Here is a 26,203-nt window from a genome sequence, read left to right on the forward strand (position 1 = left end):
GAAATAGTCAGGCATGGGAAATCGTTCACAGATGGAGATTATATGAAACAATCATTCCTTAAGATTTCAGAACACCTATTTGCGGACTTTAAAAACAAGCATGAAATTGTGCAGAAAATCAGAGAGATGCCTCTCTCTGCGAAGACTGTCAAAGACAGAACCATAAAAATGGCAGAAAATATCACAAAACAGCAAATTAAAGACATCAATTCAGCTGCAGCGTACTCAATCGCCTGTGATGAGTCCGACATTGAACAAATAGCGCTGTTCTGCCGATATGTGAACTCTGCTGGACCACAGGAAGAAATGGTTGAGCTGATACCATTAAAAGGCCAGACACGGGGGGAGGACATCTGTGAGGCTGTGCTTGATTGTTTACGAGCCAAAGAAATAAAAACAACCCACCTAGTGTCAGTGGCTACTGATGGGGCACCGAGTATGACAGGAGCGCACAGGGGCTTTGTGGCCTTGCTGCAGAAGTCACTGGATAGAAAGCTGCTCATTTTTCACTGCATCCTGCACCAAGAGGCATTGTGCGCGCAAACTTTTCCTTCAGAATGCACAGAGGTCATGAATGTTGTCATTCAGATTGTCAATAAAATAATGGCAAAAGGTTTAAATCACCGCCAGTTCTGTTCGTTACTGGATGAGGTGGACAGCACAGAGTCCGGTGGCTGTCCAGAGGAGAGGTGCTGAAACGTTTTGCTGCATGTCTGGGAGAGGTGAAAACTTTCATGAGCAGCAAAGGGCTCACCGTTCCTGAGCTGGAACAGCCAGAGTGGCTGGAAAAGCTGCACTTCATGGTGGACATGACAGCTGATGGGAAAATACAAATCTCTTATATTCCTTTTGTGTTCCTATAACCAGTAACACCAAGTCTTATATTCATTTTGACATCTGCATAATCAGTTTGCAACATTATATTCAGGTTACTGTTGATTGTATTCATATACATGATGTTAGTATGTGTTAGAATGGTTAGCGTGACTTTTATATGACTGTAGTGATGATTAAAAGTGTATGCGTTAGACTTTGCATTCCACACTTGTTTGAAGTAGATTTATTGTGCTTTTGATTGTAAGAGGCCACAGTGCTAGAAGGCCAAGGAGTTAACACTTGCTCTTTGTTGCAGTAAATTTCCATCCTATGTTATGAGATATTTTGACTAATGCTGAAGGTTGCAAGTGGTGGGAGAGAAGAGAGACTCGGCAACGGAGACAGCACGGGATGGCTCCAGAGGGAAAACAACCCAGCACCTGGCACTCTGATAACATTGTTGATAGAAGATGATTTGTTACTTTTTAGGTATAAAAGTTCTGCTCAAGAGACTGCCTCTTTGAGCTTACTCTGTGCACGGTTGGTAGCTGTGTATTGTTTATTTGCTCCTTCTTGCAAGAATAAAAGTAACTCGACTTTTGAACTTGGTTTCAGACTCAGTCTTATAATTAATTTTTCTATCAACAGCGAACCTGAACACGCTGAACACAACTCTTCAGGGGAGAGGAGGCACAGCGCTACACATGCTGGAGGAGGTGTTAGCCTTTTAGCGCAAACTGACCGTTTTAGCCAGAGATTTACAGAGAGGCACACTGTCACACTTCCCCTCTTTAAGGGAGTTCAAACAAGCTCACAAGGTGATCAATTCAGAGTATTTGCAGTCTGCAATCACCACAATGCAAGCATCGTTTGGGAAACGATTCCGTGAGTTCAGAGAGCAAAAAACCACATTGTCCTTCCCCGTCACTCCCGTGAACATCGATCCATCCCTGCTAAATGTGACTGCATTTGCAGGTGTAAGTCAACCTGATCTGGAGCTGGAGCTGGCTGACATAGCTGACAAAGACATGTGGGTGTCCAAATTCAAACGCTTGACAGAGGACCTTGAAGATGTTGCCCGTCAGAAGGCCACTCTTGCTCAGAATCACAAATGGAGTGATATTGAGAACCTTCCAAGACTGGACAAACTTGTGTTTGAAACATGGAATGCCATCCCCGACACCTACATTAACATGAAGACATATGCCTTTGGAGTCCTGTCGATCTTCGGATCCACATATGTATGTGAGCAGCTTTTCTCCACCATGAACTACATTAAAAACAAACACCGCTCACGCCTCACAGATGACAGCTTACAGTCCTGCGTAAAGATGAGAGTGACTTCGTACAGCCCCGATTTGCAGACGCTGTGCGCAGAGGTTCAGGAGCAGAAGTCCCATTAACCAGGTAAAATAAATATTTATGCAGATATTTTGCAAATATTTATTTTTCATTGTTTAGTGACAGTGCTTTTTTCCCCAATTTATTTTTTAAATTCAGGTCAAGGCTCCGCTACATGCTCTGAAAGCCCAAAGGCGATATAAGGATGACGGCTCACGGCATGGATGATTTAAGTTCAGCTTTTTAATTTATTTGAAAGAGACATTCAGACATTGTATTATTTTTTCAAGAATTCAAAATGTTTAAAATGTGTTCATTACATAGATAAAATTTAATTTTCTCTGTAGCACTTTGTGGATTTCATAAGCAACACACTTTAGTTCTTTATACAAAGTGTAAAGGTAAGAAAAAGCAATATATACAGTGTTATCTTCCTTTTAGATAAGATGATAGCCCATCTTCAAAAGGGCAGTCAAAGCATTAATAAGTGTACGGCTGGGGTGAACCCCGAAGCATGAAAGGGAAGTTGTTGTTGTTGTTTTAAATATTTTTCCTTTCTATTTAATAAATGCGTTCATAAATAAATTCATTTTAGATGTCAAAAAGTATTTGCGGCTCCCAGAGTTTTCTTTTCTGTGGAAACCGGATCAAATGGCTCTTTCGGTGTTAAAGGTTGCCGACCCCTGGTCTGGACGCTCGTCGCGGTGTTGTTCCTTTCATCTCTCCTACCCGTGTTGAGCAGGCCAGTTCTCACTGTTGCTCTCGTCACGACACACACACAGTTATGTTCTTACTGGCATTTATTTTGTTTCTTCTTCATCTTTCATGCTGTCATGCCTTTCTGCATTTATGCCATTATGCCGTGAGAACTGTTAATACAAACATACAAATATATCAGCTCACAACAAAGATTGTACATGAAGTAAATAAAGCATAAATGTCGCGTTGTGTAAACACAAACAAAATACATCACTAAAACAAAGAAAAAATACCTCGTTAGCCGCTAGTCATGAAGAGAGGTTCTTGACGTGCTTTAGGCCATGTTTAGCAGTCGAACTTCACAGTGGAGCATCAATTAAGTCTGCCGTCACTCAAGTAATAAACATTGGTTCCGGGCCGAAACACAACAGCACCAATTTTACTTTACTCAACTTATAAAGTAAATTATGAAATTAACCCATGACTTTACTTATTTAACATTTTTATCTAAATTATTTAACTACATGAAATTATTATCTTAATACTGATACAACAACACAGTTATATATAATAATAATAATAATAATAATAATAATAACAATAATAATATGGTGTCAGCTTTCATTAGAGACCAAGATTTTGATTGTAGGCAAAGGGGTTGTAAAGTTATAGGTGTTTGATTGTGGTTATACAGCTTTGGTAACCAAGTGTCCATTTGGAGTCTCCAAAAAGGACCTGAGGAAAACGCATGGACATACCTGTTGAAAAATAACTCTGAAAAATACATCTTTTGGTCTTTTGACTCCAAATTTGGACTGCATGAAGCCAAGACCTGTGGCTGTGGCCTCATTGTGTCTATATCCCGCTGAGAGGTCCCTGAATGTCTGTACACATGTCATTGTAAAGGCAAACCTATGGGCGAGTAAACAGCCCCATCATTGTAACCTCTGCCACTCTTTGTCAGTAAGTCATAGAATCACACAGACACTTTTACAAGAATCCTGAGAGTGTTTCCTTTCCAATGATACCAGACACATCTCTGAGTCTCAAACTATGTGGGATCTGTGCTGCTCACAACTTGGGCATGTCGTTTAGGCTAACAACATAAAAAAATAGGGGCGTGCTTTAACAGGTTAAGATGTGATGAATTTGAATGAATGACTGTGCTTCAGTCTAAAGGCCTGCAGTGCCATCTAGTGGCCGCTTTAAAAAGCGCACCAACATTTAGTCTCATGATTCTTTGCTTTTTTGATGTTTTTCTTATATTATTATTTTAAAGAAAGTGGCTCCTTGATTTCCTTCACAAATTATACTGGACAAATTTGGGGCAACTGAATAATGAAGATTAATAAGGCAAATAAAGGTTTCTAACAAAGTAATTTCACAGAATACACCCTGTTAAACACATGTAGTACATATATGTAAAGTGTTTTATTTTTTTTAAATGAATAACTGAATTTTGGGAACTTTCTCTGAACTCTCTTTCTCTCTCTTAATCACTTTGTTGTTTTTTGCTTTTTCCCTTTTCTCTTTGTTTAATATAAAATGTTGTTGATCAGACATTGATGCTGAGGTGCTTCACAGAACAAAGAATTCAATTCAACTTTCATTTGACTTTTATTTATTATAGTGTCAACAAAAGAACATGAAGAAACCTCAAACAGGACTGGGCTCTGGGGGCGAGCGACCATCTGTGTGAGAGAGAGAGAGAGGGAGGGAGAGGGAGAGGGAGCGATGGGGAGAGAGAGAGGTTGAGAGAGACAGAGGGAGAGAGATGGAGAGAGAGGAGGGGAGGGGGAGAGAGAGAGAGAGAGAGGGAGAGAGATGGAGCGAGAGGAGGAGAGGGGGAGGGGGAGAGAGAGAGAGAGAAAGAGAGGGGGACAGAGAGAGGGAGAAAGAGAGAGAGGCAGCAGTGAGGTGAAGTGAGGTCAAACAGGAGTGGAGTCAACCTGTGAGATGAGAGAAAAACCTCCAGAGAACAAGTTAGTAACATTTCTATAAGAATCATTTTATAAAGTAGAGCACAATGAATGTTTTCTATTTGACAAATAAAAACACAAAAACACTGAAACTTTTCTTTTATTTATTATTAAACTATATATACAGATATTTACAGATATATAGTATTTATTATAGGATACATGATTATTTATAAAAATATATGATTTACTATAAAAATATGATTTAATATAAAAATATGATTTACTATAAAAATATGATTTAATATAAAAATATATGATTTACTATAAAAAAATATGATTTACTATAAAAATATATGATTTACTGTTCTGTCCTTGATGCATAGATTGACAGACAGCTAAACACCTCACTCCAAACACGACTCTGTTGCATCTTTAACAGGTTTATTGTCAGAAGTGGAGGGTGAAACTAAAAAGGAAAACACACAATACAATCAAAAAATGTACGTTACATCTCTAAAAATATGAAAATAAGCAAAATGAAATATTACCTACACTTGCATGAATTTACAAATAAAAAGCCACTTATACTTTCCAAATTTTCACGTGTTACAATAGCTCAACAGTAAAATAACATGGCTACTGAAAGCTGTATGCTAAATGCTAAGTGCAAAATAAAACATCTCCAAAGACCAAACAATGATTAAAGTAGTGCAAGTAAAAGCATATGAATACTAACATAACAACCATACATACCAACGATGCAACCTCAAACAGATGTAAGCAAGAATGCTAGCACATGCTCTGCCACATGTCTTTTCTCTGCCATGTCACACATGCTGAATAAAGTTTTTTCTTACAAATTAACACACTACCAAAAAGCGTCAGTAGGTGGCACTGTTGTACCCTTTGAATCTACACACAATGAAATAAAATAGATTAAATGCTTTTTTACAACTAAAACAGAACACTCCCCGCCTGGCGTAAATTTACGTCACTCTTTATGAAACACAAACAATACTTATAGTCTCTATGGCTCTGGGGGAACAAGGACAGCTATTTCTGTGATAGGTCTGGTAAAGACCTTGGTTCCTTCTGGCCTAGCCACTTTTATGTCCACGGTGCGTACTTTCCCATCTTTGCTGGGAAACACTTTGGTCACAAGTCCAAGAGGCCACTCATTTCTTGGGACCTGAATGTCTTTCAGAATAACAACACTCCCGAGTTCCACATTTGGTTGATTGGACTGCCATTTTCTCCGGGTTTGGAGTGTTGAGAGGAATTGACGTCTCCACTTGTCCCAGAATGTGTTGGCAAGATGCTGGACTTGTCGCCACTGGTGTTTATACAGATCAGAGGCAACAAAGTTACCAGCTGGGGGTGAGAGATGGTCTACCTTCTGTGTAAGGAGAACCGCTGGGGAGAGTATGAACGGGTCAGAGGGATCCGTTGACACTGGAACAAGGGGTCGTGCATTTATAATAGCTGACACCTCAGCCATAAGGGTAGCAAGAACCTCATGAGTCAGTGTGGTTTTGAGCTCCAAGAACATGGAGTCTAGAATTCTTCTAGCTAGACCCACCATCCGTTCCCACGAACCACCAAAATGGGAAGCGTGTGGGGGATTGAAAGTCCAGGAACATCCATTTTTCAACAAGTAGGTTTTGACTGCCATGTTATCTATGTTTGAAGGTATCTGAAGCTCCTTGCAAGCACCAATAAAACTGGTGCCACGATCTGAGCGGATGCTCTTTACTGGGCCTCTGATGGCCAAAAAGCGTCTGAGGGAGTTGATAAAACTTGAAGTGTCGAAAGAGTCAATCAATTCAATATGAACTGCCCTTATGCTCATGCATGTGAAGATAACAGCCCATCTTTTGCTCTGGATGACACCTCCCCTAGTGCGTCGTGCAGAAACGTTCCAGGGGCCAAACACATCCAAGCCCACATTTGTGAATGGGGGGTCAGTAGTGAGGCGATCTGCTGGGAGATTGGCCATTTTTTGAACACTGAGGGGAGCCCTTAACCTTCTACATCTTACACAGTGGTGGATAACATAGCTCACTTTCTTTTTCCCACCAACTATCCACCAACCTGCTGTGCGAACAGCTTCCTCAGTAAAGAGTCGACCTTGATGGAGAGCTTGTTCATGATAATGCTTCACAATAAGCACTACAATGTAATGTTGGCCAGGAACAATCAGCGGATTCTTTTCTGCTTGACCAAGATTTGCCTCACTGATGCGGCCACCCACTCTAAGCAGTCCTTGAGTGTCTAAGAAGGGGTCCAAGTTTTTGATGGGACTGCCCTTTGGAACCTCCCGTTGTGCCTGAATGGACTCAATTTCTTCAGCGTACACCTCCTCTTGTACAGCTTGAATGACAAGGTTTTTAGCTTGATCAGACTCTTCCAAGGTGACTCCTGATGCACAATAATGCCAACCTTTACAAGGACTGTCCTTATTTGTGGCTGGACTGCAAGCATGGACGATGTGCAGCAGGCGAGCAATGGCACGAAGCAGGGAACTCCAACAGGAGAACTTGGCAAACCTTTGAGAACCAAGTAATTTGGCAGTGGTTGTGGTTTTTAAGGTGGAGACCTGGGGTCTGACATTAGTGTTTGAACTGGGTTCAACAAGGACATAGTGGTCTTGAAAGAGACTTTGACTGTCGCTGAGCAGGAATTTAGGGCCGGTAAACCAATTAGTGAGCGCAGGTTGATGTGCAGGGACAGATCGTGTTGCATGATCTGCAGGGTTCTGGTTAGAGGTCACATAATGCCACTGATCTGCTTGTGAGAACCTCCTAATCCTAGTCACTCGATTTCCCACGTAGACATAAAAGCGTCTGGTTTCGTTGTAAATATACCCCAGAACAACTTTACTGTCTGTATAGAAGTGAGTGCTGTTCAGCTGAACATCCAGCTCTTCTGAGACCAATTCAGCCAGCTCAACTGCTAGCACAGCAGCGCAAAGTGTGAGTTTTGCTTTCCCCATGACAAAGCCAATTTCACAGTTCCCGTCTGCATCAGTTATCTTCAGATAAGCCACTGTTGCAATGGCTTTGGTCGACGCATCGCAGAAGATACACAGCTCTCTGTTCGCAGCTCCTGAAGGTGAGATGTTAGTGTATGTTCTGGTGATTGAGAGGTTAGACAGAGCTCTCAGAGACTCCTTCCAGAGAATCCATGACTCCTCCATCCCTTTGGGCAGTGGGTTATCCCAGTCACCATTATCCGCTGTGAGCTCTCTGAGGATGGATTTGCCCTGAATAGCAACAGGTGCTACAAAGCCTAGCGGGTCATAGAGACTGTTTATGGTAGACAAGACACCACGTCAAGTGAAGGCTTTTGCCTCGTCAGACACATTAAAGGTGAAACAGTCTTTCTTGAGGTCCCACAGGAGACCTAGACTGCGTTGCACTAGTACTGTGTCTGCCTCAAAATCCAAGTCTTTTAGATCCTTTGCATGGTCTCGGGATGGAAAGGCTTCCAGGATCTCTTTTCTGTTTGCTGCAATTTTGTGTAGCCTCAAGTTCGATTTGGCAAGGACATGACAAGTCTTCTGCAGCAGGGACACAGCCATTTCCACCGTAGGAAGGGATTTAAGCCCATCATCTACGTAGAAGTCACGTGTCACAAACTTCCTGACATCCGGATCAACGTCTGACTCACTGCACTGGACTGGCTGATGTAGACCAAATATGGCTACTGCGGAAGATGGGCTATTTCCGAAGACGTGGACCCTCATTCGATACTCTGTGATGTCATTGCAGAGGTTGTTGTCACGGAACCACAAAAATCGGAGAAAATTCCTGTCTTCTTCCCGGACGTAGAAACAGTAAAACATCTGTTCGATGTCTGCTGTAAAGGCTACTGCTTCTTTCCTGAAGCGTATCAGGACACCCAGGAGTGAGTTGTTGAGGTCGGGACCTGTTAGCAAGACGTCGTTAAGTGACAGACCTTTGTACTTTGCACTACTGTCAAACACAACCCTGATTTGTTTTGGTTTCCTGGGGTGATAAACCCCGAACAGAGGCAAATACCATCTTTCCTCATCTTTCTTTAGAGGGGGGGGGGCAATCTCCGCGTGACCATTTTGGAACATCTTTTCCATGAAAGTTATGAAATTATCTTTCATTTCTGGCTTTCTTTCAAAGTTGCTGACCAGAGACATGAGCCGATTCATAGCCTGTTGTTTGGGAGCCTTTGGCGTGGTGACTTGAATGGCAATGGAGCTATCCAACTATTGTTTGCATCCTTTTTCATTCCTTCTCTCATTATTTTCATGAAGGCATCGTCTTGAATGGAAGGAGAAAGCTAATTGTCATTTTTAGTTTGTTCAAACACACGACATCCAAGATGGTCTGCTTCACAGCTAGATCTGTCACTAGTAGGGGTGGGTAAAAAAATCGATATGGCAATATATCGCGATACTTTGCTGGCCGATAAAATATCGATTTGTTCAACTCCAAATATCGATACTTTGTTAAAATAATGATTGATTGGTGTTAAGACGCGCTGTGAATACAGTAGGGTTTCTTTGCCTCCAGTCCGGTAGATAGCGCCTAAGAGCCACTCTGCTGTGTGGTGCATGCATTTCTGTGCTAGAGGAAGCTGCTTATTTACATCAAAATGGCTAATAACTTGATAACACCACCGCAATTTAAAGCCGACATGTGGAAGCACTTCGGCTTCCAAATGAAAAAAAAAAAAAAAAAGGGACCTCGACAAAGACAACGCTGTCTGTAGAATTTGTTTCGCGCGGGTAAAATATTGTGGAAACACAACAAACCTGCGAGTTCATCTCTTGAGACACCACGCTGAGGTGTTGAAGCAGCCGCCAAAACCTCAACCGAGCCAGACGACGCTGCACAACTTTTTGCCCTCCACCTCACCTCGCGCACAGCGCATAAAAGAAGCGATTGTGCACTTTATCTGTAAGGATTTACGCCCTTATTGCCCGTTGATAATGCTGGATTCAGGTGGATGCTGCACACTTTAGAGCCACGTTACAAGATACCACAACGAGGATACATGGTGGGCACAGCTGTACCCGCGATGTATGAAAAGGTGAAGAAAGCTGTTAAAACATCCCTTGGCGCTGCGCAACGAGTTGCATTGACCTGCGACGGATGGACCTCCAGAGCCACCCAGTCGTATGTGACCATAACGTCCCACTACATCTCCGATGACTGGGAAATGGTTACGCATGTTTTGCAAACGAGGGCTATGCATGAGAGCCACACCGGCAGTAACATCGCGGATTTGCTGAAGAGGGCCGTGGACGAATGGGGCATTCAGGATAAGGAGCCAGCCATTGTCACCGACAACGCCAGAAACATGACCAGCGCAGCAGAGCTAGTCGGTATGCCGCATTTTAAATGCTTCACGCATACACTAAATTTGTCTTCTCAGCGCGCACTGAAGTTGCCAGCAGTCCAGCGTTTGTTGGCTAGAGTGAGGCGGATTACCAACTTTTTCAGACGCAGTGCAATTGCCACCCATGTTTTGAAAGAAAAACAGAAGCTGCTGAATCTGGAGCAGCATAAACTAAAGACCGACGTGGTCACTCGATGGAATAGCGCGCACGATATGCTCCAGCGCTTCCTGGAACAGCAGCCGGCTATCACCGCTGCCCTGCTGTCAAATGAGGTGAGAAAGAATGAAAAAGATATCTGCACTCTCAGTGAGGCCGACATTAGAGCTGCAGAAGAAATAGTCGCTGCTATGAAGCCCATGAAGATTGCCACTGTGGTCATGGAAGAAGAAAAAACTCCCACGCTGTCAGCAGTCGCGCCAGTCCATGCGCAGCTGATCCAAGAGCTCCAGGAGAGCCCAGGTGACTCTAACATGATAAAAGAGATAAAAACTACCATATGCGAGGACCTCAAGAAGAGGTACGTAGATGAGCAGAGGGAGATTCTTCATGTATGTGCAGCTCTGGATCCCAGATTTAAGACTTTGGCATTCTTGACTGAGGCTGAACGCCAGATCGTCTATGACAGGGTCACCACAGAGGCTGCAAGGACCCAGAGACCGTTTCAGGTGAGCTGGACTATTAGACTGCTTTCACATTTAATTTCAATATATATTTTAGAAACCTCTAAAACTGTCAATACAAATATTGAAGAAATGTGTTAAAAAGTATAAAATACATTTTAAAAATATGTTTTAGTAAACGATTTTATTACATGAACAGATTATATGTTGGCATTTAATTGTAATTTATTTCATTTGGGCTTATGTACTTTATTTAATTTCATGTGATGCTGTTTTTCAGCAAGGAGGAGCTGGAGGGGATGAGACAGGGGAGTGCCAGGTTCAAGCTGATGGAGCAGAGGAGGAAGATGAGGATGTCGGGCTGGAGGCACTAGGTGAACAGGACGAAGGGAGCAGCCAAGGTCCAGAGGAAGAGGAGAGTTTTTCAGCCCTGTCCACATTTAAGAAGAGATCGAGGGATTCTTGTGGCCTTGCTGACCTTCTTGGTCAAACATATGCTTTAGGTCAGTAGAAAAGAATCCCTAATGTCAACAGTTAATTTTACTTCTTAGCCCTGCTCTTTAATATTTGAGCCTTACTCTGCTGAATGTTATTTGAGGGTTTGACACTAAAAACGTTTTCAGATTTTCCAACTCAAAGTATTAAGTTTATTTCCTCTCATTTAAAAATCCAGATAACTAAGAGCAAGTTTGATGTACATTCTGCATTCATTCTGCCCCAAGAATTTTCAAAATTAAACTGTAGTGAAAAAAGATGTTGGATGGTCTTAAAAAAATCAATTTTTGTTTTGTTTTAGAGGCTGCAAAGAAGCTGAAGATGCCGGAAAACCAGGCACAAGAGGAAATGGGAAGATTCAAAGAGACTGCTCCACTGCCAATAACAAAAGGGGCCAATCCACTGAACTGGTGGAGGGAGCACGAGTGTGAGTATCCTCTGCTGTCTCAACTTGCAAAGAGGTATTTGTGCGTCCCTGGGACAAGTGTCTCCTCTGAAAGAGTTTTCTCTACTGCAGGGGACATTATCACTGCACAGAGGAGTACACTCAACCCAGAGCACCTCGATCAGATTCTTTTTCTGAACAAAAACCTGAAAACAAACCAAGTGAAGTACAAGTTTTAGGTCTATCCATTTCAGAATGTTTTTTTTTTTACTTTATTATTTATTTTGATTAGAGGAACAAAAGGGCTATTCTGCACTTTATTTTCTTATACTTTTTTACTGCATGCACATAGGTATTTTATTTTCATTTGAACTTCAGTTCAGATTTCATACTGTGAAAAACTACTGTGCACTTTATTTCAGTTTTCAGCTCAGTGTTTCAGCTGTAAGAAATAAAACAAATATTGTTAATGTTTCATTCATTGAAATAAAAAATAGCTGTTATGAATGAAATGGTTTTGACTCAATTTGTCCTCTGATCAATATCATCTGAAATACATAAACTCTTTAAATCGCAATATCGTGATATGTATCGTATCGTGACCCAAGTATCGGGATACGTATCGTATCGTGAGGTTCATGCCAATACCCACCCCTAGTCACTAGGTTGTGGCATGATGTCGTAGGGGAGTTGGATCCCACAAGTTTTCTCCTTTATGTTGAACAGATTAGGGCATGGCTGGAAAAGTGTTGGCCGACCTCTCTCTGTTGTGTTTGTATAGAAGGCATTTACTGTCATCGCTTTGTGAACACCACCCAGACATACAGTCCCCACTATAACCCACCCCAAGTCCAATTTTTGTGCATAGGGTGCGTCGTGAGGGCCACTTATCTGTTTATGGACTTTGTGTACTCTGACGATGTCCCGTCCAAAAAGCATCAGTATGTGGGCATTTGGGTCAAGTTCTGGGACAAAGTGTGTGACAGTCTTTAAGTGAGTGTGATGGAGTGCTGCGCTGGGCGTTGGTATCTCCTCCCTGTTGTTGGGGATGTCATTGCACTCAATAAGACTCGGCAAGGGAATGTGAACTGTCCCATCTAGAGACTCTACGACATAACCAGTCGCTCTCCTACCCATTGTCTCTTTAAATCCTGCACATGTTCTTAATGAGTAGGGAGAACTTGGGCCATTTTCATTGAACATGTCAAAAAACTCAGAGCGGACAAGGGACCGATTGCTCTGTTCATCATGAATCACATATAGTCGAACTGCCTGGTCTGGGTGGCCTGCTGGGTAAACCTTTACAAGGCAGATTTTAGAGCATGAACTATCGGTCAGGTTCCCACCACAAACCTGCGTGAATTTGGACGTGATTTCACTTGGCAAAGTGGCAGTTTCTTTGCTCCATGGAGCTGGGCCTGGGTGGAGAGCTGTGTTGTGACTCTCATTGCCACATTCAGAGCATTGCACTTTGGCTTTACAGTGCTTGGCAAAGTGAGTTGAAGAGGCGCAGCATTTAAAACAGATACTGTTCTCTTTCAGAAATGTCCGACGTTCTTCAATTGGCTTCTCACAAAAAGCTCGACATTTCAGCAGGGCATGGGGTTTTTTGTGAACTGGGCACAGCTTATTACAGTCATCTGTCTTTTTTGAGCTCCCATACGGCTCATAGGTGGAGTTTGAAAATACCTCTGTTTTATGCACTGACACCTCTCGCTGTCTGTTCGATTTCCAGGAGGGCCTCTCAGGTCTGGAGGCAGTGTCAGGGTGAGAGGCAAAGTTAAAGCTGGGATCATTCTTTATATTAGCTTCTTGGCTAACAAAGTCCACAAAAACATTGAATGGGGGAAAGGAGACGCAGTGATCACGTTTGTAATTTGCACCGACTGAAACCCACTTTTCTTGCAGGTAAAAGGGCAGCTTTTGAATGATAGGGTTTACACCCCTTGCAGAGACCAGGAAGGTCTCCTTCCTCCTTGGCGCTTTGGAGCTCCATGAGTATGTCACTGAATTTTCTGAGCTTCACATAATCTCTGTTTGTGATCTTTGGAAAACTGTCAATTCTTTTGAACAGAGCGTCTTCAATTACCTCTGTTGAGCCATAGCATTGTTCAAGTCTCTCCCAGATCATCCTTAATCCTGCATCTGGCCGGTTGATATGTATGGCTCTGATTTGCTCCACGTGCTCCGAAGATTCTTTACCAAGCCACTTAAATAATAAATCCATCTCCTCACTTGCTGTCAAATCCAGACCCCTCATTGCATTCTCAAAGGATCGTTTCCAGGCTCTGTAGTTCTGGGGCTTGTCGTTGAACTGAAGAAGGCCTGTTGCAACAATTTCCCAACGTGCAAAGTATCTGACAAATTCACCAATGTTCCCATCACTGTGGCTTGAAAACCTGGGGTTGTACTTGTGATCATAGTAGCTGGTTGTCGATATCTGTGGTGGATCTGGAGGAGGATGAGAGGGGCGGTGAAGTAAAGGAGCGGCTGGTGTGTGTTTCTTATACTTCACTCCACACCAGGTTGGCACTTCCACCATCACCAGCATCACCTTCTCGGATCAGGCCGTTCCACTATCCCCAGTCGTCACCAACCTTGGTGTAAAAATGGTGGACTCCCATCTCACCTACGACAACCACATCAAACAGCTCTGCAAAACCTCATTCTACCACCTCAAGAACATCGCTCAACTCCGTCCGTCACTCACCCTCGCAGACGCAGAAAAATTGGTCCACGCCTTTGTCTCCTCCAGGCTGGACTACTGCAACGCACTCCTCATCGGGATCCCTAGCAAGAGCATTCAAAAGCTCCAATACATCCAGAACAGCGCTGCTAGGATCCTGATGAGGGTGCGGAAATTCAATCACATCACTCCCATTCTAAAAACACTCCACTGGCTCCCTGTCTCACTCCGCATTGAGTATAAGGTCTCCCTCCTCACCCACCAGTGCCTCCATGGAACTGCCCCCACATACCTCAAGGACCTCCTCACTCCTCAGACATCCACACGTTCCCTCCGTTCTTCCTCCACCCATCTCCTTAAAACCCCAAGGACTAAGCTCCACACAATGGGAGATCGGGCTTTCTGCTCCGCCGCCCCCCGTCTTTGGAACGCCCTCCCAGACCACCTGAGGGCACCACAGGCTACTGACACTTTTAAATGTGGCCTGAAAACCCACCTTTTTAAAAAAGCATATGATTGCTGATTTTATGTGTCGTTTTTACTCTGTAGCACTTTGAGATTGCTTTTATGAAAAGTGCATTACAAATAAAATGTATTATTATTATTATTATTATTATTATTATACTGTTCAGAATGAGCCTTTGATTCTGGCGGTAGCTGGTAGTTTACCGGAGTGGTGCGTAAGGGTTGAATGTCACCACGCTGTTCCTCTATCTTGACTGGAGGATTATCAAATGAAGAAGGCTCATTTAGCATGGTGTCATTTTGGTTCTCCACAACTTTGGCATGATCCATGACATATTTTTCAGTGCAGTGTACACTTTCAAGAGAAGGGATGCGTACATCAGGTGCATTGCTGAGTATGTCTATTTGTGAATGGACAGCAGCTTCTAGGGTCTCTGCTTCGGCGACAGCTGTAGCTGCTTCTTTCTCACACTGAAGGAGTTCAATAGACGCTTCAATTTGGGCTTTTTCTAGTTTTAGACTTAATTCTTTTTGAGCATAGGTAAGACGAGTTTTCGCTGCCTCTGCTTTGGCTCTTGCCTTCACTGCTGCGGAGCCAGTAGAGCTACAGGTGGCCTCAGATCTTGTATGAAATGATTTGTCAGACATGATGGCGTTGATGGCTTCTGGTGAGACACTACCGTGTTAGCCGTACTTAGCTGGTACGTCGTGGCATCTTGGAAGTGTCTGCTGTCAGCCCGAAGTGCGTTATCTTATCCGCTAGGATGCCGTTGTTTCACTGTTCTGTCCTTGATGCATAGATTGACAGACAGCTAAACACCTCACTCCAAACACGACTCTGTTGCATCTTTAACAGGTTTATTGTCAGAAGTGGAGGGTGAAACTAAAAAGGAAAACACACAATACAATCAAAAAATGTACGTTACATCTCTAAAAATATGAAAATAAGCAAAATGAAATATTACCTACAATTGCATGAATTTACAAATAAAAAGCCACTTATACTTTCCAAATTTTCACGTGTTACAATAGCTCAACAGTAAAATAACATGGCTACTGAAAGCTGTATGCTAAATGCTAAGTGCAAAATAAAACATCTCCAAAGACCAAACAATGATTAAAGTAGTGCAAGTAAAAGCATATGAATACTAACATAACAACCATACATACCAACGATGCAACCTCAAACAGATGTAAGCAAGAATGCTAGCACATGCTCTGCCACATGTCTTTTCTCTGCCATGTCACACATGCTGAATAAAGTTTTTTCTTACAAATTAACACACTACCAAAAAGCGTCAGTAGGTGGCACTGTTGTACCCTTTGAATCTACACACAATGAAATAAAATAGATTAAATGCTTTTTTACAACTAAAACAGAACATTTACTATAAAAATATGATTTACTATAAAAATATGATTTAATATAAAAAAAGGATTTTTAGTATTTACATTATTTTATATTTACATTCTTATTTTATGTATTTACAGGATTATTTACATTATATTTTACATTATATTTTTCATAGTTTTTTTTTTCTTTTTTCGGCTTTTTTTCAAATTAATTATATAATAAATAATATTTGGTTAATCTGTGGTGTGTTGTGTGTTGTGTTGTGTGATGGATGGATGGAGAGATGACAGAAGTCCCTTTAGTTATTCTTTCTGTCCTTCTCTTTTTTCTCTCCATCCTTCCTCTCCTTCTTTTCTTTCTTTAACCTTTCCTTCTCCTTCTTATCATGTTCTTTCTGCTCTCTCTTTTCTTTTTTGTCCCTCTCCTCCCTCTCTTTCTTTTCTGTCTTCAGTCTCTTCTCCTCCTTCTCCTTCTCTTTTATCTCTTTCTTTAGTCTTTCCTCTGTTTCCTTCTGGGCTTTCTTTTCTCTCTTTCTCATTTTAACCTTTTCTTTGTCGGTTATTAATAATAAATAAAGGTTATTAATCAGATGTGAATGTTCCTACCTGTAGTTTAGCATTTTGCTGTTTCAGGAGCTCCAGACGTTCTCTCTGCAGCTCGTGTAATTTCTCCAATTCGGCCATTTCCTCTGCTTCCTCCTCTGCTTCCTCCTCTGAGAGACGTTTCTCCAGAGCTTCATATTCAGCTTCCTTCTGGCTGATGATAGCTGTCATGTCGGCCTTCTCCCGGCTGACCTGCTGCAGCTTCGTCTCCAGGTCAGCAGCAGCCTCCTTCTCTTTAAGAAGCTTGTTTTGCCATTCAGTGTTTATTTTAGTGACTTCCTGTTGGAGAGATTGCTTCAGGGATTTAACTTCTTCTTTTTGTTTGAGTTTCTGTTTCGTCTCCCAGCACAGGTCGTACATCTGCTTCTGAAGCTGCTTGGTGCCTCCCTCCATGTCACGGAGCTTTTGATTGGCCTGAGTCAGATTTGTGATCTCTTCCTTCATGCGTTTCTCTTTCTGGAGACGCTCATGTTTGACTTTCAGACTTTCTCTCAGCAGCTCCTGTTCTTTCTCCACTCTGGACTTTCTCTCTGCTTCTTCCTGTAAGAGATGTTTCTCCAGAGCTTCGTATTTCATTTTCCACTCAGACTCATTTGTCTTGATGGTGATCTCATTTAGGCTCAGTTCAGCCAGACTGTCCATCAGCTGCTTCTCTTTCTGGCTGATGATAGCCGTCATGTCGGCCTTCTCCTGGCTGACCTGCTGCAGCTTCCTCTCCAGGTCAGCAGCAGCCTCTTTCTGTTTCAGGAGCTTGCTGTTTAGTTCAGTGATTTCCTGTTGGAGAGATTGCTTTAGAGATTGAACTTCGTTTTCCTTTTCTGTCAGTTTTTCGTTCATCTCCCAGCTCAGATCGTACATCTGCTTCTGAAGCTGTTTTGCATCTTCTTCCATGTCACTGATCTTTTTATTGGCCTGAGACAGATTAGCGATCTCTTCCTCCATGTGTTGCTCTTTCTGGAGTCGCTCATCTTCTGCTTTCAGATGCAGCTCCTTTGCTTTCTCCACTCTGGACTTTCTCTCTGCTTCCTCATCAGAGAGACGTTTCTCCAGAGCTTCATATTTAGTTTTGTGTTGGCTCAGTTCAGCCAAACTGTCCATCAGCCGCTTCTCTTTCTGGCTCATGATCGCCGTCATGTCGGCCTTCTCCTGGCTGACCTGCTGCAGCTTCGTCTCCAGGTCCTCCTGCAGATGTTTTTGGTCAGCAGCGGCCTCCTTCTGTTTGTGAAGCTTGCTTTCCCATTCTGCATTTATCTTAGTGACTTCCTGTTGGAGAGATTGCTTTAGAGATTGAACAACAACTTCTTTTTGTTTCAGTCTTTTGTTCATCTCCCAGCGCAGGTCATAAAACCGCTTCTGAAGCAGTTTTGCATCTTCTTCCATGTCACTGATTTTCTTATTGGCCTGATTTGCGATCTCTTCCTCCTGTAAGAGACGCTTCTCCAGAGAGGAACCCAGGAGAGATTGCTTCAGGGATTGAACGTCTTTTTCTTTTTCTTTCAGTTTTTCGTTTATCTCCCAGCGCAGATCATACAGCTGCTTCTGAAGTTCTCCTTCTGGCTCATGATCTCCGTCATGTTGGCCTTCTCCTGGCTGACCTGCTGCAGCTTCGTCTCCACATCCTCCTCCTGCTGATGTTTTTGGTCAGCAGTGATGGAGAGTTGGAGAGATTGCTTTAGAGATTGAACAACTTCTCCTTTTTGTTTGAGTCTTTTGTTCATCTCCCAGCGCAGGTCATAAAACTGCTTCTGAAGCTGCTTGGTGCCTCCCTCCATGTCACTGAGCTTTTTATTGGCCCGAGACAGATTTGCAGCCAAAGTGTCTTTTTCACTGAGCAGTTTGGTTCGTTCCTGCTCGCTGCTCATCTCTCGGTCGGCCAGTTGCTGCTTTATTGCAGAGACTTCTGAGACCAGCTTCTTGTTTTCTGCTATCGAGTCCAGCAGTGCTTGACGCAGGGACTCTGTGATATTACTATTATCGCGCTGCATTTGGCTAAATGCCTGAAAGACAGAAATATACATGCAGGTAAAAATACTGTCCCATTCTCACTGTAGATACACACAGACACACAGGAAGTCCTTCATCTTTACACTTATTTATACAGCTGAATGATCTGCTGCCATTAAAACTAATTGTTTCATTCTCCTGAGAAAATATTTAAATAAAAATACATCTGAAATATCTAACAGGATGTGAGATGCTTTTTTTATCATCATTATTTTCAAACAGTAACATTATGTACATGCACTGTCTTAAAGTCCACGTTTTATTTTAAGCCTTAACAACTACAAGTAAATCATTTTCATGCAATAAGATATGATTGTTTCAGTCTGTCAAATATAGTTTCTGTATTTCTCTATAATGAAGTCACTTAAATACAGATGTTTAATATTTCAACACCCAACTGCAACATATCAAACTAACAATTTAAAATATTTCCCTTTCACACAAATGATTTTTTGGTTGAATCAAATAAGTAGATTAAAAAAATTGCCCAAAGAATTTCTGGTTAAAAATAATTCTTACTTGATGTCTTGAGATATTTCTTATCGCCATTTCGGTTCAACACAGATTCTATCAGATCTATAGAGTTTGTGTGAAGTGTGAGAAAAGCTTTTTCCTAGTGGACGCTCTGGTTTCACTGAGAAAATGATTCCCGTCTCGATGGTCTCTGACTTTAGAGTTTCTGAGTTAATGTGGCCCTATGACATCATCGAGCTGTATGACATCATCGTGGTTCCAGAGCCATAAGAGAATGTAATGTCATAGCTTGGTTCCTCAACTGGTTGATGTTTTTTTTTAAATGCAAAAAAAAACAAGAAAACAAAAAAAAAACAACCCAACTGCAGAAAACACAACAGCCCATCATAGTATTCTGTATTATAATAGTATTAATGCCACAATCTGTGGAAAACATCTTCATATGATGAGATTCAGTCTGATTTCTACAAGAAAAACTCATAATATTAGATACAAGATTAGATTATACAACATCGTTTGAAAGAAAACAGAAAACATTTTATATATATTATATATATTTTCAGTAAAAGAATAAAGTCCTTAAAGTTTTTACAGTTGGTCACTTCAGTTGGCATTAATCATACATTCCCAATCCCTCAAATCATAACAATAAAGACCATGAAGACAAACTGTTAATATTTAATCGATAATGATTTATTATCAATAATAATCATTTGTAGAATACATCTAAAAACTACAATGGTCAAAAAAAGACAAGACGGGGTGCAAGATAATAAATAAAATAGGGGGTGGAGAGATCAGCTAAAGCAATGATGAAATTATATAAAATTATGTAAAAATGACAAGTTTGGTCGTTCACCAGCCAATAGAAGCATTTATACATAATATACACAAGCTTTCTTTGTTACGGGAGAAACGTATAAAATATTATTCCCACCCACACAAAAGAAATTGTCAAGTCTGGAGACATCAGTGTGTACATAGAGACAATTTATGAATTATAAAATGTAAGTCTGGAAAGGAAAAAAGAAATCTGTGAGATTTATCTACAGTTTGGTATTAAAAGACCCAATAACCAATAAGTATTTGCGATAAAAAAGAGATTTTCTTTTTTGTCACTTGCTTTGAGATGCTCATCACATTACTGAGTTTCCAATATCACAAACTGTATTTACACCAACAAATTAATAAAAAAGGAACTCAAATTGCAAAGGATTAATGAAGGCCACACAGTAGTTAAGCAAGAAGATCTCACCGAAAAGGCACCTCAACTGAAGTGTTCCTGCAACTTGTCACATGTTTATAACACACCACTACGTCCACTGTGCTCATATTTATACCAAGTGAAGAGAAAATAAAGTGTGGACTTGAAAAGCTCAGATTCTGTAGTTGTAAAAAGTTGTGAAAATGACATATTACATATTTCATAAAATTAAAAATGGCGACAGCACCGGAGCCCTGCTCGGTGAAAATGATCTGCTGATGCCTCAAACAGGTGTGGAAACCGAAAAACTTGTGTGGTTAAAACAGCTGTAAGGTGTTTTTTTCCATCCTTGTGAGAACAACATGGCAGGATACAGTTTAAGTGTCTGGTCTCTGGTTTAGGAGTCACTGGTTTTTGGTTTCAGCTTGTGGGGCTGTGGCGACGCTCGTCTCTTCTGCTGGCTGTGGGGTGTCTTTGCTAGAGGCCACCTCCTCCTCCAATGCCCTGTCGCTGCTGGGAGACTGGAAGCCGCTATCGTCGTAAGGAGGCGGGGGGAATTCAGCTGTGGCCTCTGGGGGAACTTCTTCAGCAGGAGGCGGTGGTGGCGGCTCTTCCTCTGATACCTCCTGGTTGGTAGGTGGTGGTGGTGGTGGTTGTTGTTGTTGCTGCTCCTCTGCCAGCTGGTTGTCATCACCCTGAGCTTTCTCCTCTGTAGCTGTAGATAATTCACCCTGCAGCTGCACCTCTTCTTTATCCTGCTCCACTGGTTTGGCCTCCTCTAGTTTGGCCTCCTCTAGTTTGGCCCCCTCTAGTTTGGCCCCCTCTAGTTTGGCCCCCTCTAGTTTGGCCCCCTCTAGTTTGGCCCCCTCTGCTTTGGCCCCCTCTGCTTTGGCCCCCTCTGCTTTGGCCCCCTCTGCTTTGGCCCCCTCTGCTTTGGCCCCCTCTGCTTTGGCCTCCTCTGCTTTGGCCTCCTCTGCTTTGGCCCCCTCTAGTTTGGCCCCCTCTGCTTTGGCCCCCTCTAGTTTGGCCCCCTCTGCTTTGGCCCCCTCTGCTTTGGCCCCCTCTGCTTTGGCCCCCTCTGCTTTGGCCTCCTCTGCTTTGGCCTCTGCTTCCTTCAAGACCGAACTACTGGACAGGTCTGGAGGGTTCTCTGTAGGTTTGGGACATGGAGATTCAATCTGGTCAGGAGACAATTCCTCCTCCTCCTTCTCGTCGTTGCTACCCTCCTCCGGGATATCATCGATGCCGGCCAAATCCATGCAAGACTCACCGGGCAAGACCGGGGAACCTTCCTCCTGGATCATGGACACCACCTGCTTCATCCTCCTCCTCTTTTGGGATTCCCCATCTTCACCCTGGGCATCACCCTCAGTGTCCTTCCCTGCTGTGTCCGCTACCTCCTCCTCCTGGGCTCCTCCGTACTCCCCAGCCCAGTCGATGGACGGGCTTTCTCCCAGCAGGTGCAGGCTGGGGTCACTGTTGCTGAGGACAATGCTGTCTCTGTACAGGTTGTGTCTCCTCTGGACTGCCGCCTCCTTCACAGCTACAGACAGACAGATGAGATTAAAATATGCTTTGACAGACGCTCAATGTAGAAAAAAGCAAATAGGTCTTAAGAAGGATTTGAACATATAAAAAGCAGAACATATGGTATACATATTACCTGGTGGTAATGTTAAGGTCCTAAATGAACAACAGCAGCCTGTCCATGTGGGCCCTACATGGGTTAACAACCTGTTCACCACTAGTTTACTGAGTTTAACTGTGATGTAAAACCTGGAACATGGACTCATATAAAAAGGCAAAGTTTTTCCATTCAAATAGCATTTATTATTTAACAGTTATAATGCTTCATTAGGAAGAGTTGTTAATGTCCTTCAATCTGTTGACAGCTACTCTATAGTGTGACATAGTGTGTTAATACACCATTTAATAACTGTTTATGTATCTGCTGCTTGTGATAGACAGACAGATAGACAGATAGACAGATAGATATTACAAAATCAAATGAGCAGATCCATCAAAAACTAAAATATGTTTTGGTTGAATTACTTCATAGTTTTATAGTTTATTCTTTTTTTAATGATTCTAAATAAAAGAATATTAACTTTATTGTCCTGAGGGAAATTTGTCTTGGGCTAATAAAGTTAATCTTATTTATCTTAAATTACAGAAAATGAGTAATCAGCTTTTTTGTTCCAATGGAAATGTAGTCATATTTCAAGATATTACTACTTAGATTTTAAGTAGTGAAACATGAAAAGCTGCAATTAATAAAAATGCTCTCAAACACTTTAGTGATTTAACAGATTTGACCATTTTTAAGAAAGCATTGTAATAGAACAATATTCACAATAATAAACTTGATGTACTTTGGAGGATAATGAAATGTGTACTTGATATGAATATGTAAAGAATAACTGAACATGATACCAGATTTATGGTTAGCTTCACATGTATACTGTGGCTGAATGAAGTTACAGGATTCTTAATGTTTCCATTATTTAGGAAGTTTTTGATATCTGAACTGAGTATAGAAGCAGACAGGATGAGACACACTGTAGAGGACTCACCCATCATGATGTCCTTCATGACCGAATGCAGCACCACCTCTTCAAAGATGTTCTCCACCAGGATGAAGCGGGAAAAGTCCTCAAAGATCAGCTCCTGGAAGCGTGGCAGCTCCTGGTGACATCACACAACCAAAAACATCAGAATTCTGCTTTTTTTAAACTCAGAGTCAGTCAGTGTTTTAATATAAACCGAACACAGAAATATGAACATAATGACACAAGATGGAGACTGTACGGAGACTCACCGAGGCACAGGAGGGGCTGAGCTGCTTCAGCATGTAAGGGATGAATATCTGGAGGAGAGCCTCACGGAAGAAACGCTTCCTCACTGTGCTGCTGTCATAGTCAAATTTCTTCACAAAGGAAAAAACAGAAGAGTTATGTCATCATCAATACAGGAAAATAATGTTTAGAAGTAGTGTTGCTGCCAGGGAGACTCTCCTATCATTATCAGTCACCTCTTGACTTTATGGTATAAAATAAAAGCTAAATGCACCAAAACGCCTTCAAAACTCAAACAAAATAATAGCATGTGTGGAAATTTCTAGAACAAATACTGGGATCACAATCCAGTTAAAAGCTCAATCTGTGGTTTAAATGTCTTTAGTGGGACGGCTGTGGCTCAGGATGTAGAGAGGATCGTACACTAATCGGCGGTTCGATTCCTCTTTGACACCCAAACGTATTTTTCTTTTCTTTTTTTTTTTGGTGAAGCAAAACAGAAGAGATGAGACAAGACACCTAGTGTTAGTAATGTGTGTGGACTGTAGTTGTAGTGATGAGTTTAAAAAGAACTGAGAGGTTATAGAAATAAATTATGAGGGATTAAGAAAAAAAATTTTAATCTAAATATATCTGAGTATTTAGGACACTCTACATCCTCACTGTATGAAGTCAGATGTAACGAGCTGATGAGAAACCTGATCAAATGTACACATGGAGGAGTAGCTGGTGTCCTCGAGGAGGATTCTAGAGATCCTCTACCCACAATAACAGAAACCAAGTTTTGCATTCACATAAATAGGCTAAATAAAGCAGCATCGTTGCTTAAACGCATGTGTCCCCATGTTTGTGCTTTACCTTAATCACTCTGTCCTGGCAGCGCTGGATGGTCTTACACAGCTCCTCTGTTCCCTGAGACTCTAAACTCTGGTGAAGTATCTGCTCAAATGTATAAACTGCATCATCCATTTGCTGCACAGAGAGAGAGAGAGGGACAGAGAGAGAGAGAGTGAGTGAGGGACAGAGAGAATGAGGACATTCAATTTTGATGTGCCTGTGCATAATTTTTTTTTACCACAATTCCACCACTAGAGGGCGCTCACTTCCTATAATTCTGCTGTGTGATCAATCTGCAGCAACTGTCAAACTTATTTTACTTCAAGTTGATCTCAAGTTATATCATTCTATATAAATGATAACTTTATTATACAAAACCATCTGATGAACAACCTGAGGTTGTTTAAGAAAAAATAGTTCAAATGTTTGTTTCTCAAGATTATTTTGTACAATTGACAACATTTTGCACAATGTTACATTGATACATGATTGTTTTAAGTATGACCACAATATGTATTTATTGTTTTATCAGATAACTATCAGATAACCTTGAAATCAGCAGAAAAATTGCAATAACTTTTCTCCAATTTTCATACTACTGCAAAGCTATCCAGTGGGCCCGATTGGATCCCTTGGCTGGTCGGGTTCTGGCCCACGGGCCGTATGTTTATCTTCCCTGACCTACAATGTCACTGCCTCTCAGGTCTGTAAATAAACTCAATTGGAAACGAATGTAATGACCTCACTACACTTTCCATTTTAAAAACACCTTAACTTTAACAATGAAGACACTTAAATGCATGTTTTCCAACAGAGTAATGATGACTACAGTGTGTTTATTGGTCCGTATCATGAAAGCAGGAGGCACAGAGCATCTCTCTGCAGTTCAAACAAGGACACCATATGAACTCAAATGAACTCACAGAGTGTTTGTAGCATCATCTGCATTAGTGTTAAATAATTCACTTAGAACTAAATGACTTCCCGGTGGCAACGACTCAAATATTGACCTAATTATCTCCCTGTCAACCTGCAGTGATCTGCTCCCAAACCACAAATACAGAACATACATGTTCTGTCTTCATGAATCTAAAAGGAATCCTAAGAGTCTGCTAGCAGTCATGAATATTTTGGAAAGTGTATAATTGTAAGCAGATTCCTCTTTCCCCTTTTTTTTGACAATTGCAATCACAATAAAACTGTACTGAGAATATTTCTAATGGCATTGAAAAGGGGAACTCCACCAATTCTTTTGGGCAGTTTTTGTATCATGTGAAAACTTTAACATCCTCTGTGGCTCTGTGAGGAGCTCTGTCAAGTCTGAGAAAATAAAAGCAATGATGTCGTTCAGGAGGAGAGCGGTTAATGAAAGACGATATTAAGGTAAATGGTAGGAACAGTCAGATCCATCCCTTTTGGAGTCAGGAGATCGCACCCTCTGATCACCTAGCAGTTTCATCCATTGGACAGTTCTGCTGCTTGTGTTTTATGCTTTAAATGTAACCTGCTGTGTTTTAGTTTCCTAACTATAACCACACCTTAACTTTAGATTATTTACCATAACCAGGATCTTTCCATGCACACAGAAAAACACACAGTATCATTTAAATTGTGATTCTGCCCATTGTCCTCTTTGGGCCTTTGGGCTTTTGGACCTTTGGGCACCCAAAAGCCCTTTGGGCTTTTGGAATCCTTTTGGGATCCTTTGGGATCCTTTTGGGATCCTTTTGGGATCTTTTTGGGATCTTTTTTCCCCCCCAAGCTGAATATTTTGGCTCTATGTGTATGTGGATCATCCTCGTTTTCATTTTTAGGTCACAAGACATTTAAAATAAACTTTTGTAACCGTGCAGGACTGTTGAGAAATGGTTGCACAGCTTTTGTGTAAACAGCACTTGAACTCTGAATGACCTGGCTTTGGCTCCAGGCCTCACAGAGGAGGAGGTCAGAATATGTGATCAATGCTTCTTGGATTTTTTTCCTCAGACTGAGCTCCTGCGCAAGTTCACACACATAAAAGATTAATGCAATTATTTCAGGGCTCTGGCCTTTATATCTGAAGAAAAATGGGGAAAAATAATGCTCTGTGGTTTACATGCAAACTACTGTGCATTTTCTGTAGTTGAA

At 41.7% G+C, this 26,203-nt stretch overlaps 1 protein-coding gene across 1 annotated transcript in view; it reads right to left on the reverse strand.

Annotated features, from left to right (window-relative positions):
* Positions 1-20,848: 20,848 nt before the first annotated feature.
* Positions 20,849-26,203, reverse strand: part of LOC128365004 (protein Niban 2-like) — a 50,455-nt gene continuing 45,100 nt past the window's right edge. The window contains exons 11-14 of the mRNA XM_053325620.1: positions 24,098-24,211; positions 23,263-23,370; positions 23,018-23,129; positions 20,849-21,987 (exon numbers count right to left, since the gene is read on the reverse strand). Coding sequence (XP_053181595.1) covers positions 20,849-21,987; positions 23,018-23,129; positions 23,263-23,370; positions 24,098-24,211 — 1,473 coding nt within the window. The remainder of the gene's footprint in view (positions 21,988-23,017; positions 23,130-23,262; positions 23,371-24,097; positions 24,212-26,203) is intronic.

This window comes from Scomber japonicus, chromosome 9 (assembly GCF_027409825.1).
Source record: "Scomber japonicus isolate fScoJap1 chromosome 9, fScoJap1.pri, whole genome shotgun sequence".
NCBI lineage: Eukaryota > Metazoa > Chordata > Actinopteri > Scombriformes > Scombridae > Scomber > Scomber japonicus.